Source organism: Salmo trutta, chromosome 3 (genome assembly GCF_901001165.1).
Source record: "Salmo trutta chromosome 3, fSalTru1.1, whole genome shotgun sequence".
Lineage (NCBI taxonomy): Eukaryota > Metazoa > Chordata > Actinopteri > Salmoniformes > Salmonidae > Salmo > Salmo trutta.
Window position 1 is genome coordinate 61,370,902 of NC_042959.1, and position 13,864 is coordinate 61,384,765.

At 44.3% G+C, this 13,864-nt stretch overlaps 1 protein-coding gene across 1 annotated transcript in view; it reads left to right on the forward strand.

Moving 5' to 3' along the window:
• Positions 1-8,270, forward strand: part of LOC115165690 (glutamate receptor ionotropic, kainate 2) — a 266,263-nt gene extending 257,993 nt beyond the window's left edge. Inside the window, exon 16 of the mRNA XM_029718979.1 lies at positions 6,012-8,270. Within this exon, the coding sequence (XP_029574839.1) occupies positions 6,012-6,176 (165 nt within the window). The 3' untranslated portion in view covers positions 6,177-8,270. The remainder of the gene's footprint in view (positions 1-6,011) is intronic.
• The last annotated feature ends 5,594 nt before the right edge of the window (positions 8,271-13,864 follow it).

The following is a 13,864-nucleotide window of genomic DNA, read 5'->3' on the forward strand; positions in this document are numbered from 1 at the left end:
CCTTGCCACTCTCGTCTTCATGTCACCCTCAACACACAGCCACAGCAATCCTCTCCCAAAAAACAAATCCTTATTATCAGATACAAACTTTTGGACAGACAAGCCAAACTGAATCAAGCTATAATTGCAAACTCTGAATCCTTGGTTTTGGAAACACATATAAGCTTTCAGATATTATAACATACTAACTACTCTACTGAATAATCTCATATTGAAAGTGTAATGCTACAACAACACATCACTCGTCATCAACAGCATGTAAACCTTTTGATGTTCCCCTTAATCCCATGTCCTGTCCTTCCTGTCCTGTCCTTCCTGTCTTGTCCTGATCTGTCCTTCCTGTCCGGTCCTTCCTGTCCTGTCCCTCCTGTCCTGTCCTTCCTGGGATTCCTGCCCTGCCCTGTCCTTCCTGCCCTGTCCTTCCTGCCCTGTCCTTCCTGCCCTGTCCTTCCTGCCCTGTCCTTCCTGCCCTGTCCTTCCTGCCCTGTCCTTCCTGCCCTGTCCTTCCTGCCCTTCCTGTCCTGTCCTTCATGTCCTGTCCTGTCCCGTCCTGTCTTTCCTTTCCTGTCTAACACAGTGCTCTCTCACCCAACAACAGTCTCATAAATCTCAAACGCCAACCCCTACTTAGCTCTCCACAGGAGCCTGGTCTGCACTAAGAGCTTTCTTCTACACCCTCCATCGATCGCACAATGCAGTGATGCTGCTGCTGCTGCTGCTTGGCCATAAGCCCCCATATCGATGATTCAGAGCATCTAGTCATGAAGCGATGTTCACAGAGTCCTTCTGTCAACGACAACACACACAGCACAGCACTACACCCACAGACCAGCCAGTGTAGACAGGAGGGGAGGTCCCCCATCAATAGGATGTCATTTAAAGAATCCTAAAGAACTATATGGCTAATAAAAACCCATAAGGAAGGTTGTTAGTGAGTAGAGTAGGGAGTAATAGTCAGCCGAGCCAGAGAAAAGAGAAGGAGAGTGATGATTTAATAGAAACCTCAACATCGTTTGATGTTGATCATGATCTCTTCCTGGTGTTCTTCAGCATGTCTTTGTGTCAGACACAGCAGTTGAAGAAGATAGGTTTCACTCTCTTATCAGCTCAGAACTAGGTGGAGGAGCTTGTCATACAGATAGCAGATATATCCAGACAGAGAATAGACCTCACTCACATATCTGTTTCAACAATAATTGAGTAGTTGTCAGTTGTCAGTCCATTTAACATTTTATTTTCACACTACCTGTGCCTATATGCTACAATTATGTAAGTTGTGTACCTCAATATTTTAACATCCAATTGATAACCGACAAAGGTGTATATTGCTTTTCATAAATTCTCATAATCAATAATTTTTTTATGTCAGATGATCTGAGAAGCAATACATGTTTTACTCATCCAAAGCAAATATACATTCTCCAAGAGATTTGAGTGTCACACAACCACAACATGTATTTTAGTATGTGTGGCCCGTTGCTACTGTTTTATCTGTAAAACCTTGACACGATATGCAGTGTACCAAGTATTCCCATATCAATTCAATAATTAGTCACATTTGAAAATTCCTGATATTTTATTTAATTGCACAAGATCCTTTACTTGAATGTGTCGACAGTACAGGGTTGTATTTTCACCACGATGCTCAAAGTGTCAACTTGAAAATGTTCTACTAAGCTATTAACAATCTCTTTGTTGGGTTTGTCATGATAGCGCACACCCTGCAATTCGCATTTTTTAAAGTACCAGTCAGAAGTTTGGACACACCTACTCATTCAAGGGTTTTTCTTTATTTTTACTATTTTCTATATTGTAGAATAATAGTGAAGATATCAAAACTATGAAATCATGTAGTAACCCCAAAATATATTCAAAGTAGCCGCTCTTTGCCTTGATGACAGCTTTGCACACTCTTGGCATTCTCTCAACCAGCTTCATGAGGTAGTCACCTGGAATGCATTTCAATTAACAGGTGTGCCTTGTTAAAAGTTTTATTTTGTGGAATTTATTTCCTTCCTAATGCATTTGAGCCAATCAGTTGTGTTGTGACAAGGTAGAGGTGGTATATAGAAGATAGCCCTATTTGGTAAAAGACTAAGTCCATATTATGGCAAGAACAGCTCAAATAAGCAAAGGGAAACAACATTACATCCTTTCTTTAAGACAGGAAGGTCAATTCGGAGAATGCCAAGAATGTTCAAAGCTGTCATCAAGGCAAAGGGTGGCTACTTTGAAGAATCTCAAATATTAAATATATTTTGATTTGTTTAACACTTTTTTTGGTTACTACATGATTCCATTTGTGTTATTTAACAGTTTTGATGTCTTCACTATTGTTCTACAATTTAGAAAGTAGGTGGGTGTGTCCAACTGCTACTGTATTCCTTGTAACATTAGAAAGGATACAAATAAAAATAAAAATAGCAAGACATTTATTTAATGTTATGAACCATACACCTTATAATGTCAACATTTGTTAATATTATTTGCCAAATCCAAAAATATATGTTGTAATGATATTAATTGTATGTTTATTTGAAATTATTTTAATTTACTTAACTCAAATTGTGATTCAGAATAATTAGGTTTTCAGTCTAATATTTTCCACTTGTTATTAACTTTAATAAAAGATTGAGAAATATTTGAAGTTTTAGTAGGCTTTTCATTCTGGTTCACCCAATGAGGACTTTCTCTCATAAGTCCACACATTCTCATTGTCACAACATGGCTGGCTTTCAGAAAAATACCATGATCACCATGGTTGTCCACTTCCCTCTCTTCCCCCTCTTCCTTCTCCACCTCTTCCTCTTTCTCATCCCCCTCTTCCTTTTCTTCCTTCTCAATATCCTCTCCCTCCTTCAGCTCCTCCTCATCTTCCTCCCATTCCTCCTCCTCCCCCTCCTCCTCCTCCTGCTCTTCCCTCTCCTCCTGCCTGCTGCTGAGGGTGCTGCAGAGTAACCTGGCTCTCCAGGGACAGGGATCACCAGCTGTGTGTGAGGAACCATCCAGCTCCCCGATTGTGCACACACACACACACACACACACACACACACACACACACACACACACACACACACACACACACACACACACACACACACACACACACACACACACACACACACAGGAATGTATGCATACACTTAAATGTGCACACACAAACACACACACACACAGGAATGTACGCATGCACTTAAATGTGCCCACACAAACTCACACACACACACACACACACACACACACACACACACACACACACACACACACACACACAGGAATGACCGCATGCACTTATATGTGCACACACACACACACACACACCTGCTCGGACAGATGTGCACACACAGACACCCATTGACTATACACACAAAAATAGTGACTATTCATCTCTTGCTTGCCCTCCATTTCTCTATCATGCTATCATGGAGTGAGAGATGGAGTGGGAGCTACTATGGTGTCTTTCCATCTCAGCATTTTATACCCAACTTGAGGAGCAGGTCTGGGGGTCTATAGATCCTTGTAGGTGGTGGTACAGACTGACTGGGCTGTACTGTACATGGGCAGCCTGCAAAATACCCACCAGTGCCTTCTTCCATTAATGGTAGTAAAAAAGCTGTAAGGCAGTAAAAGTGTTGGATTTATTATTTCTCCATCTCACTTCCTTAAGTGGATGTTTTCTTCCTGTCTTCCTCTAAGCCAGCCCAAAGTGCTCTGAGACCTGAGCCTGTTCAGCTCAGGATTGGGTCTGGTGGTGGGGAAAAGGGGTCGTAAAAACTCTGTAATTCAATGGCCACCACTAAACAGCCACCATCAATCCAACAGTGAGCCCAGCAGCCATGAAGCCAGGATGGAGATGTGTCCCCTGAGTCAGGGAGGGTTTTCTTAGCCTGCCTGGAAAGCCAGTTGGGTGGGGTTTTACTTTTGGAACTTTTCTATTGGCACTAGATGGCCACTAAGCCCAAGGCTTCATGAGGGGAAAGGTGTCTTAGGTAGAACATGCTATTCAATCTCTCTTTCGCAGAGAAAATCAATAGTCATGAAAAGCCTGTTTTCTGGAGGGCTTGTAGTCAATCAGCAGGACTTCTAGGAGTAATTCCTTTTTTTTGCGAGAAGAAGACAAACAATATGATATGATATGATTTATGAATATGATACACTCATACTAACATGTAATATCATATACACTCAGATTGGTACATACCTTTGTACACAGCTTATACACCCAAATCCATATACTCAATATACATAGAATTTTGATTGGTGGTGAATTGATATGATTGTTGGTATGCTGGAAAGCGAAAGCATTAAAACATTTGCATGGGTGGGAGTCCTATAGCCAAAACTATAGAATGTGTTAATGTGAGATACCTGTTCATTAGGACAACTCATAATAATGTCATAACCCAACAATTGGTCATAGATGAGGAAGAAAGGCACTAAGGAGAAGGCTGCCTGTTAGTTAAGCATTGGCATGAGTAACTGAATGACACTCAATCACTGGCTGACTTAGCAGCATGAAGTCATCACTGTTGTCTTCATCCTTGTGTTCTTGTTGATAGACCAACCCAGCCTTCAATTGCTTGAGGTGGGCAGAGGCCTTATTTCTCTTGACAGGATGGTTGAGCCCTTTCACATTCCAGCTAGTAAGGTAGACATCCCTCGGTTCTCTATCAACTCAATTGAGGTTCTGAATTATTTTTCATACATACTGTACCAGACATCACCATAGTGCCGTTCCAAAATGGAAGTTGTGTTTTCATGTGAAGGATTTAAGCTAGACTCGCAAACATATTAGTCCCTTGGAATCTGTTTCCCCAATAGTACCTCCAGGAATAGCAGTCTCAGATTTAGTTGAGTCACTCTGCGTTGTTCAGTGCACCATTTGCAAATGCCAGAGTAGCTTTTGAGAAAAGGAGAAGGAAGAAGAAGAGGCAGCAGCTTAATTGGCCATGCAGCTACATGGGATTTGAGTCAGACGAGATGTAATATGCATCAATAAGTCATGCTGCTGTATGGGCCTGGGCCCCGGCTGGGCTGCCTGGAAGAGAAGGATGGGGGAAATCTGCCATGGAGAAATCACTTTAGCTAGCCTAGAATGCTCTGTGTGTGTGCGTGTGTGTGTGTGTGTGTGTGTGTGTGTGTGTGTGTGTGTGTGTGTGTGTGTGTGTGTGTGTGTGTGTGTGTGTGTGTGTGTGTGTGTGTGTGTGTGTGTGTTTGCGCACTTGTGTGTGTGTATGTGCGTTCGCTCGCCATGTGTGGGACTCCAGATGGACTCCAGCATCTCGGCACAGCTTTCCTTCTAACCCTCTTCAATCCACCCTTTCCAAAGCATTACCCCCCCCCAGACCATCTAGCCCTTCCTTCCTCCCAGCCCCTCCACCCACCAACCAAACTTCACATTCGTGGTTGATTTGAAACTGAATCGTTGCCAGGGCTAAAGGCATGTTTTAATTAGCAGTATGTCAACACATTTTAATAATTTAAAGCTATTAACGCAAACTACCATAACCAGGTGTTGCTGTACAGGATCAAATAGCTGCACAGCTGTAGTAAGATACCTATGATACTACAATAACAGTCTGTGGATAAATCTTGTTAAATCTATTGTCTCCCAATATAAGAGGAAGCCCTGCCAACCTCCAGTGCAAATCCTGTTCTGATTCCCACCTACATCTAGCCCCTTTATCCACCTACTACACTAAAAGACTATGGACATGCAACCTCCAACCAACTCCCCCAGCCTCAGCTGGAACTCCATCCCCAGCCCACCCACCCTTTCCTGAGCCAGCTCCTCTCTCCCCTGCCTGCTCTGTGTCACCATGGCAGCTCTCAGAGAGGGGGCTGTAGAGAGCCTGCCCTGGGGAAGTAGCAGCTCTGCAGTGCTCTGCTCTGCTGGGCTTATTACTGACAAATTGTTTGGAACTAGAGGAGGCTCTCTCTGAAACCCCTGTTTTCTCTCTCTCTTTCTCTTTCTGACTCTCTCTCTCTCTCTCTTTCTCTCTCTCCTACAGAGGTCCTTCTGCAGTGCCATGGTGGACGAATTGCGGGTGTCCCTCAAGTGCCAGCGGCGCCTCAAACACAAGCCTCAACCGCCCGTCATGGTCAAGACAGAGGACGTCATCAACATGCACACTTTCAACGACCGCAGACTGCCAGGCAAAGAGACCATGGCCTAGAACAGGACTCCCTCTCTCTCTATCCTTCTAACTCTTTCTATCTCTCTCTCTATCTCTCGCTCTGCTGTCACTGGGAGGCGTGTAGGGTGAAGAGACACTGGGGGAGGGAGGAAGGGTGATAGTTGATTTATGTGAGTGTATTGGGGGGGGGGTTAAGAGAGATGGGAGATGAGATGAGAAGAAAAGAGAAGAGAGCAGAAGAAAAGAGAAGTGGAGAAGAGAAGAGAGGAGCTGAGCTGCTCTGATCACTGACTGGACTGACTGTCTGGCATCGTTGTTTCGAAACACTTAGCTAGAGATGAAAAGAGATTCAACAATGTTTCCTGTGGAAATAACTTGAACCAACCTGGGAGCAATTCAATGTGAGTTACCTCATTACTCTACTTGGCAATGCACCTGAGCAAGGAGTGACCAAGTGGTGCCATGATTTAGTATAAAAAGAGAGAGAGGTAAACCCAGGATTCAGAGGAAAGGAGGGAGGGCAGGTTAAATTGAAAGTATAGAACATCATACATATGTTTGGTTGTCCCTTAAATATTGATTCAATTTGGACCTGTGATCTCTATCTGCTACCCAACCACTCTCTCTCTCTTACTGAGTAGAATCAGGAGAATGTTAGGTAGAATCAGGAGAACGTACATCACTCAGTCATAGTTATGGAGAAAAGACGTACACAGACACTGATAGAAAAAACGGAGAGAAAATCAGTTGGCGAGTGTGTAAAGGACACATCTTGTTATTATTCAACCATAGAAGAAGAAGGAGACCAGATGGGCTAGAAACAGCCAGTTCCAAATTAAACCCAAAGCCCAAAACGCATTGGTGAGCAGGACAGAACTGCTCCCAACATGTACAGAGGCATCGTTTATTCATATGATTCCCTGTTGGAAAGAATACAGTACATTATCCATCAGGCAATAGGTTATTTAATTTATTTTGTTTTCAGAGTACTAAACATTTTGTTAAATTATGGGGGAGGGGAAAAACATTTTAAATAAAAAAATATATACATATATAAATACAAGCAGAGACAGATTACTGGGGTCAGTGATGTAATAGAGGAATTAGGTGATAGGAACTGGAAGTGACATGAAGAGTGGCGGACATGATGAAAGTAGTAACCTTGGAAACCTTAGTAGTTTGAATTGAAGGAAAGCAGGACAGCAGGAGTGGATCTGAAACTAAATTCACAGCAATCACACAACATGAGGAATTTATTTATTCAAGTATTTATTATTTTATTTACGAATTTCTTTATTTATATTTTCATGGACTGGATTTTCACAGCAGCTGCCAGGATACAGTACACACCTCATTTTCAGATTTGATGGGTACAAATGTTTTGGTTTTCTTTTTTGTTCGATGTCAAGTCTCAAGTTTCTTTTTGTACTCTTGTGGCTTTTATTTTAGTAACAAAATCCTCACATTTACTTGTGCAAATGCAATTTCTATGAAAAAGTGTTTTTGTACGAAGAAAATAAAACATTTTGTAATAATTTTTATCAACAAAAAATGTACCATGGGTGTCACCACGGCAGACAGCGAGCCTCTCTCTCCACTGTGGGCCGTGTGGGTGTCCCAAGGGATAGCAGCCCCATCTAGGATGGCCTAACACAACCCCCTCCAAGGGGTCACGAGAACAACCCCTCCATGGATCGGCCTCACACCGATGGGGTCTCCAGAGCATTCTGGTTGAGCTTCAGTGGCATAATACATGTTTTGGAAAAAACTATTTTTATCATGTAAAGGAATCATATTTAAAATAAAGATATTTTTACTTCAGGTGAAAGAAGAGTAATGATTAAACAATAATTAGAACAATACATATATATATACACACACAAAGAAGTTGAAGTGAAGAGGACTGCCAACGATGCTTATCATTCTACACCCCTGATTTCCAATAGACTGCTAGATTTCAGTGCTGAGAAATTGTGTGTAAATGGTTTTAAAAACAGAAAAATATGTATTTAACAGAATAAGGAACACCTAACTAATTTTGAACATGTTATGAAAACTAAACGGAGTGCACACAGTTTACTGTTTGAAGTTGATGCACAAGTTTAAAGAAAATTAAAAAAAAATCTTCACGTCTTTGTGGTGTCGTTCATTTGACTCTAAAACAAAATGTTTTGACACCATTACATTGTAACAGCTTGGATCAGACGCTAAACAGAACAAGAGCAAAGTGAACAGAAAACACAATAGAAGACTGATGGAATATGGGATATATATATATAAACACAAAAATCGAATGAAGAACAAAGCAAGTCGACATTGGGCCCAAAAGAAAAAGAAACCACAGCATTTGAACAGAAAGAAAATTATTTTAAAAAATAATAATTGAACGTTTTTACCATATAATGTTGACTGTGTGCGCTCACCCTGCGTGTTTGTATTCCATATCCCTCCATCTGGAGAGCAGCTGTGGAAATACTGACATGAATGAAAAAACAAAGGACAATCAATCTATTAGGTCTATTGAAGAAATGTAAATGTTATTCATCTTTAACAGCCTGGCACACGTGAAAGGAGTCCTATTTGAAAGACACAAAATGTACAGCAGATCTGCCATGCATACCCATTAATGCATTTATATTAGCAGTTAAGAAAATTGGCAAAATAAATGATTATACTATACAACAACTATACAACACAGGATTATGAAATATGTAAGCCTATAGAGCAGTAACGTCCCTTGGGCAGACTCTGCGTGTAGACTGAGAGAATCTGCAAGAACTGAATAAGATGCGTGAATTCCGAGCAGCATTACATCCGGTTTTGGGGTTTTCATCACTGGTTAGTTGGACATATCAGGTTGGGGCGAAGGAGGTGCTTAAACTGCTTCGCCTGCAGTGATTTGTGCATTTGCGCACATGGATCGGAAGGGGGGAGGCTGAGAGTTTCCTTTTGCGAGGGTGGAGAATTCATTTTTGCCGGAACTCTTAATTTTTGACACATGTGAACACAGAAGCTAATCACTTACGCAAGATTTTATTTCTGGGTTAACAGAGATGAATAGAGCAGTTGTACAATTATTCCCTAGCCATTGAAACAAGACAAATTATATAAATGCAAGACTGTCTGTGAGAGTAATCACATGCACACTTAATGCTCAAATGTATGTGCATATACAATGATAAGCGGGTTCCAGTGACTCACAGGCTTTATTAGATGGGGATTGTTGTGGATGGGGAGATGCTATCCTTGATGGCAAGAGGAGAGGAAACTGCCTTGTAGCGTCGAGGAATTAACTATCCATAATGAATTAAAATAGAGGGAATTAACACAGAGTGTGATGAACAAAGCCAAATGACTGTCGTTAAGGGACGGTGGGGGTAGTAAGAGTGTGGCGGTAGCCTGCATTACTTGTGGGCCACGGTCACCAATTCACCCAGAAACAGACTCAGTCAGCAAACACAGGGAGGGTCAGACAAGGACACCGCTTCCTCTTAGCCAATCCCTGATCTGACGATGACCCTTGACCCATACCCAGGGTATGACTTGGCAGAACGCTGCGGCTAATCAGATTAACTCCCCATCCTCACCCTGACCTGAGAGGTGGGATGGATAGGACGGATGGGATGGGAAGAAGGTCCAGGGGCTGTCAGGGGCAGTATTGTGGAGATGCAGCCAACAGATTACATTTAAAAACATTTGTACTTAACCTGTCTTAACCTGCTGGTTTAGAAAGCTTTCCTCCTTATCGACCTGACCTCTCAGTTTGACAGTTACTTCATAACTGGATGTCGAGGAACCTGAACACTGTTGGCCTTTTTTGTTGTGTGTTAGTTGTGGCGTAAATCTGCTTCCATACATTGGTGACTTCTAAAATTCAAGTGCAGCTCTATCTGAGTAAGCTTTATGAATAAATAGCTTTTGAATACATTTGTAAAAAAAATCTCATGGAAATGTATTTGTTTGAAGAGTAATAGATAGAATTTCAGGTTCAACAGAGGCAGAAACCCTGGGATAACTTCACCATGGATTCATCTTAGGTCATTCAGCAGCAGGAAAATGCTCTGTCCAAAATACATACCGAAAACACACACCAATGTCCAAGTTAGTAGTGGAACAGTGGATCCTGCTGGTCCACACTGTCTTTACCCTCAGAAAAACCAACAAAACAAACAGTGGTGTCAGTGTCCAGCCCACCGCCAAGATACCAGTTCATTAAAAAACATTCCGATGGTAAGGAAACACATTCTGTGGAGAGAAAAAAACATCCTTATCTGTGCCCTGCACCCTCAGGACTAATGCTGCCATTGTGTGGATCGTTAGAACCTAGCCTGTGGTGTTTTTCTGTGTGTGTGTGCAGTCCCACAGCCTATTCTCAGCCATTCCATTATCAGATTGACGTTTTCACACAAGGTGCCGCATCAGACGGGCCCTAATCTTCACGCCTCTGTCAGGCTGAGGGGGCAGGGGGGAGGACGGAGGCAGATAACAAACCCACACGCCGGATTCCATTAATTGGCTAATTATCATGGCTGGTGGGGAGTGCCAGTAAACTGGAGATGGGGAAGGTAAAGCCATGTCCCCTGTATGCTCCTCTCATCCCCCAGTCAAACCTTGTTTATCAATCAACAGTTTTAATGAAGACTGAACAGGACACGGCCGTACGTGGTGGCGACCGAGAGATGGCCGTCGTCCTTGAGACATGGGGCTTCAGGCCAAGGGTTTTGTTAGTTGTGTCTGAGGTTCTCTCTCATGGCTAGAAATGGGAAATGATTGAAGTTTTCATTATTTCTGAATACTTACTAAGATAATAACATCTTGACCAGGTCTCCCTGGAAAAAGAGATTCCTATCTAAATTGTTTTATTAGCTCTCTCATTGTTTCTCATTGACCTGATTTAAGGACAGGGGAGGAGAGGAGAGGCGGAGGATTTTGGACTAAATCATCTGTGTCGGAAACCCACTGTCACGTCCTGACCAGTAAAAGGGGTTATTTGTTATTGTAGTTTGGTCAGGGCGTGGCAGGGGGTGTTTGTTTAGTGTGTTTCGGGGTTTTTGGTTTATGTTCTATGTTTTCTATTTCTATGTGGGTTTTCTAGTTTTTCTATGTCTATGTTAGTTTTGTCAATGACCTCCAATCAGAAGCAGCTGTTTCTTGTTATTCTCTGATTGGAGGCCATATTTAGTTGTGTGTGTTTTCACTTGTGTTTGTGGGTGGTTGTTTCCTCGTATAGTCTGAGCACCTTACGGGACATTTTTTTGTCATTTGTTTTGTATGAGTATTTTTTCCCCTTCCAAATAAAAAGAAGATGAGCACCTTAACTGCTGCATATTGGTCCAATGATTTCTCCTCCTCAGATGACGAACTTTATGACAGAACCACCCACCATAAGAGGACCAAGCAGCGGAGGAAGGAGCAACAGAGGAGCTACTTACAGTCGTGGACATGGGAGAAAATTATGGATGGAAAGGGACCATGGCACCAGGTTGGGGAGTACCGGCGCCCAAAGGAGGAGCTGGAGGAGGCAAAGGCTGAGCGTCGGAGGTATGAGGCATTATATTCTCCATTTCAGGAGGTGTGGAGGCAGCCCCCCCAAAAAATTTTGCACACGGGGAGTTGGAGTAAGTCAGGCAATAGGCCTGAACCAACTCCTCGTGCTTATTATGGGGAGCGTTTGGCATTGAGAGCACTGTGCTATGCGGAAGTGCGCACGGTCTTGCCCATCTGCACGCACAGTCCGGTACGGGTGATACCAGCTGTGCTAGAGTGGGCATCCAGCCAGGGAGAAGTGCGCCGGCACAGCACATCTGGCCACCAGTGCATCTCCTAGGCCCAGGCTACCCTGCGCCTGCTCTACGCACGGCAGTCATCATGCCTCAGCACAGCCCAGTTCGCCCTGTGCCAGCACTCCGCCTGTGCAGGGCTACAGTGACGATCCAGCCAGGACGGGTTGTGCAGGCTGTGCGCTCCAGACCTCCAGTGCGTATTCATGGCTCAGTGTATCCAGTTCCTGCTCCTCACACTAGCCCTGTGGTGCGTGTTACTGTTCTGGCGCCTCCAAAGCCAGCCCCACGCACCAGGCCTTTAGTGCGCCTGCCCAGTCCAGTACGTCCTGTTCCTGCTCCTCGCACTAGCCCTGTGGTGCGTGTCACTAGTCTGGCGCCTCCAAAGCCAGCCCACGCATCAGGCCTTCAGTGCGCAGTCCCCGTCCAGAGCTTCCGGCGACAGTTCCCCGTCCAGAGCTTCCGACGACAGTTCCCCGTCCAGAGCTTCCGGCGACAGTTCCCCGTCCAGAGCTTCCGACGACAGTTCCCCGTCCAGAGCTTCCGACGACAGTTCCCCGTCCAGAGCTTCCGGCGACAGTTCCCCGTCCAGAGCTTCCGGCGACAGTTTCCCGTCCAGAGCTTCCGGCGACAGTTCCCCGTCCAGAGCTTCCGACGACAGTTCCCCATCCAGAGCTTCCGGCGACAGTTCCCCGTCCAGAGCTTCCGGCGACAGTGCCCCGTCTAGAGTTTCCGGCGACAGTTCCCCATCCAGTGCTTCCGGCGACGTCCCACAGTCCGGAGCCGACAGAGACGGCCCACAGACCGGAGCCTGCAGAGACGACCCACAGTCCGGAGCCTGCAGAGACGGCCCACAGTCCGGAGCCTGCAGAGACGCTCCTCAGCCCTGAGTCTCCAGAGACGTTCCTCAGCCCGAGGTCTCCAGCGACACGCCCCAGTCCGAGGTCTCCAGCGACGCACCTTAGCCCAGAGCCTTCAGCAGTGGTCTACAGCCATGAGCCTTCAAGGGGGGTGGGCAGGTTAGAATGGGGACTAAAGCCGTAGCCTGAGCCACCTCCATAGTTGGAGGATTGGGGAGAGGGGGTGTAGCACGGGAGCCGTCGGTGACGGTAGCCACCCTCCCTTCCCTCCCTTTAAGTTTGGGTTATTTTTGTGGGGTTTTTGTGTTTCGGTGCATCCGGGGTCTGCACCTTTGGGGGGGGGGGTACTGTCATGTCCTGACCGGTAAAAGGGGTTATTTGTTATTGTAGTTTGGTCAGGGCGTGGCAGGGGGTGTTTGTTTAGTGTGTTTCGGGGTTTTTGGTTTATGTTCTATGTTTTCTATTTCTATGTGGGTTTTCTAGTTTTTCTATGTCTATGTTAGTTTTGTCAATGACCTCCAATCAGAAGCAGCTGTTTCTTGTTATTCTCTGATTGGAGGCCATATTTAGTTGTGTGTGTTTTCACTTGTGTTTGTGGGTGGTTGTTTCCTCATATAGTCTGAGCACCTTACGGGACAGTTTTTTGTCGTTTGTTTTGTATGAGTATTTTTTTCCCTTCTAAATAAAAAGAAGATGAGCACCTTAACTGCTGCATATTGGTCCAATGATTTATCCTCCTCAGACGACAAACTTTATGACACCCACCATGAGTTTCTCTGATGTTGTGTTAAACCAGAGGAGTAAACCAGCCCAGACCTACTGTATCATGTTACAAAAGCAATAAGACCACCTTCAGCCAAGCAGAGATGAGATTAAACACACAAGATTCCAAAACTAAATCCTTCAGATAAAAAAACAAGGGAGAGAGGGGTGTAAGAGAGGGAAAGAGAGAGAGGGCATTCGAGAAACAAAACATCCCACGTGGAATTGTGTCAAGACGTGTGACACCGCATCAGGCAGCATTCAATGCCATGTCCTTTCTGTGTGCCTTGGCAAAAAAATCATGTGTTAAATGTAAAGGACAGTA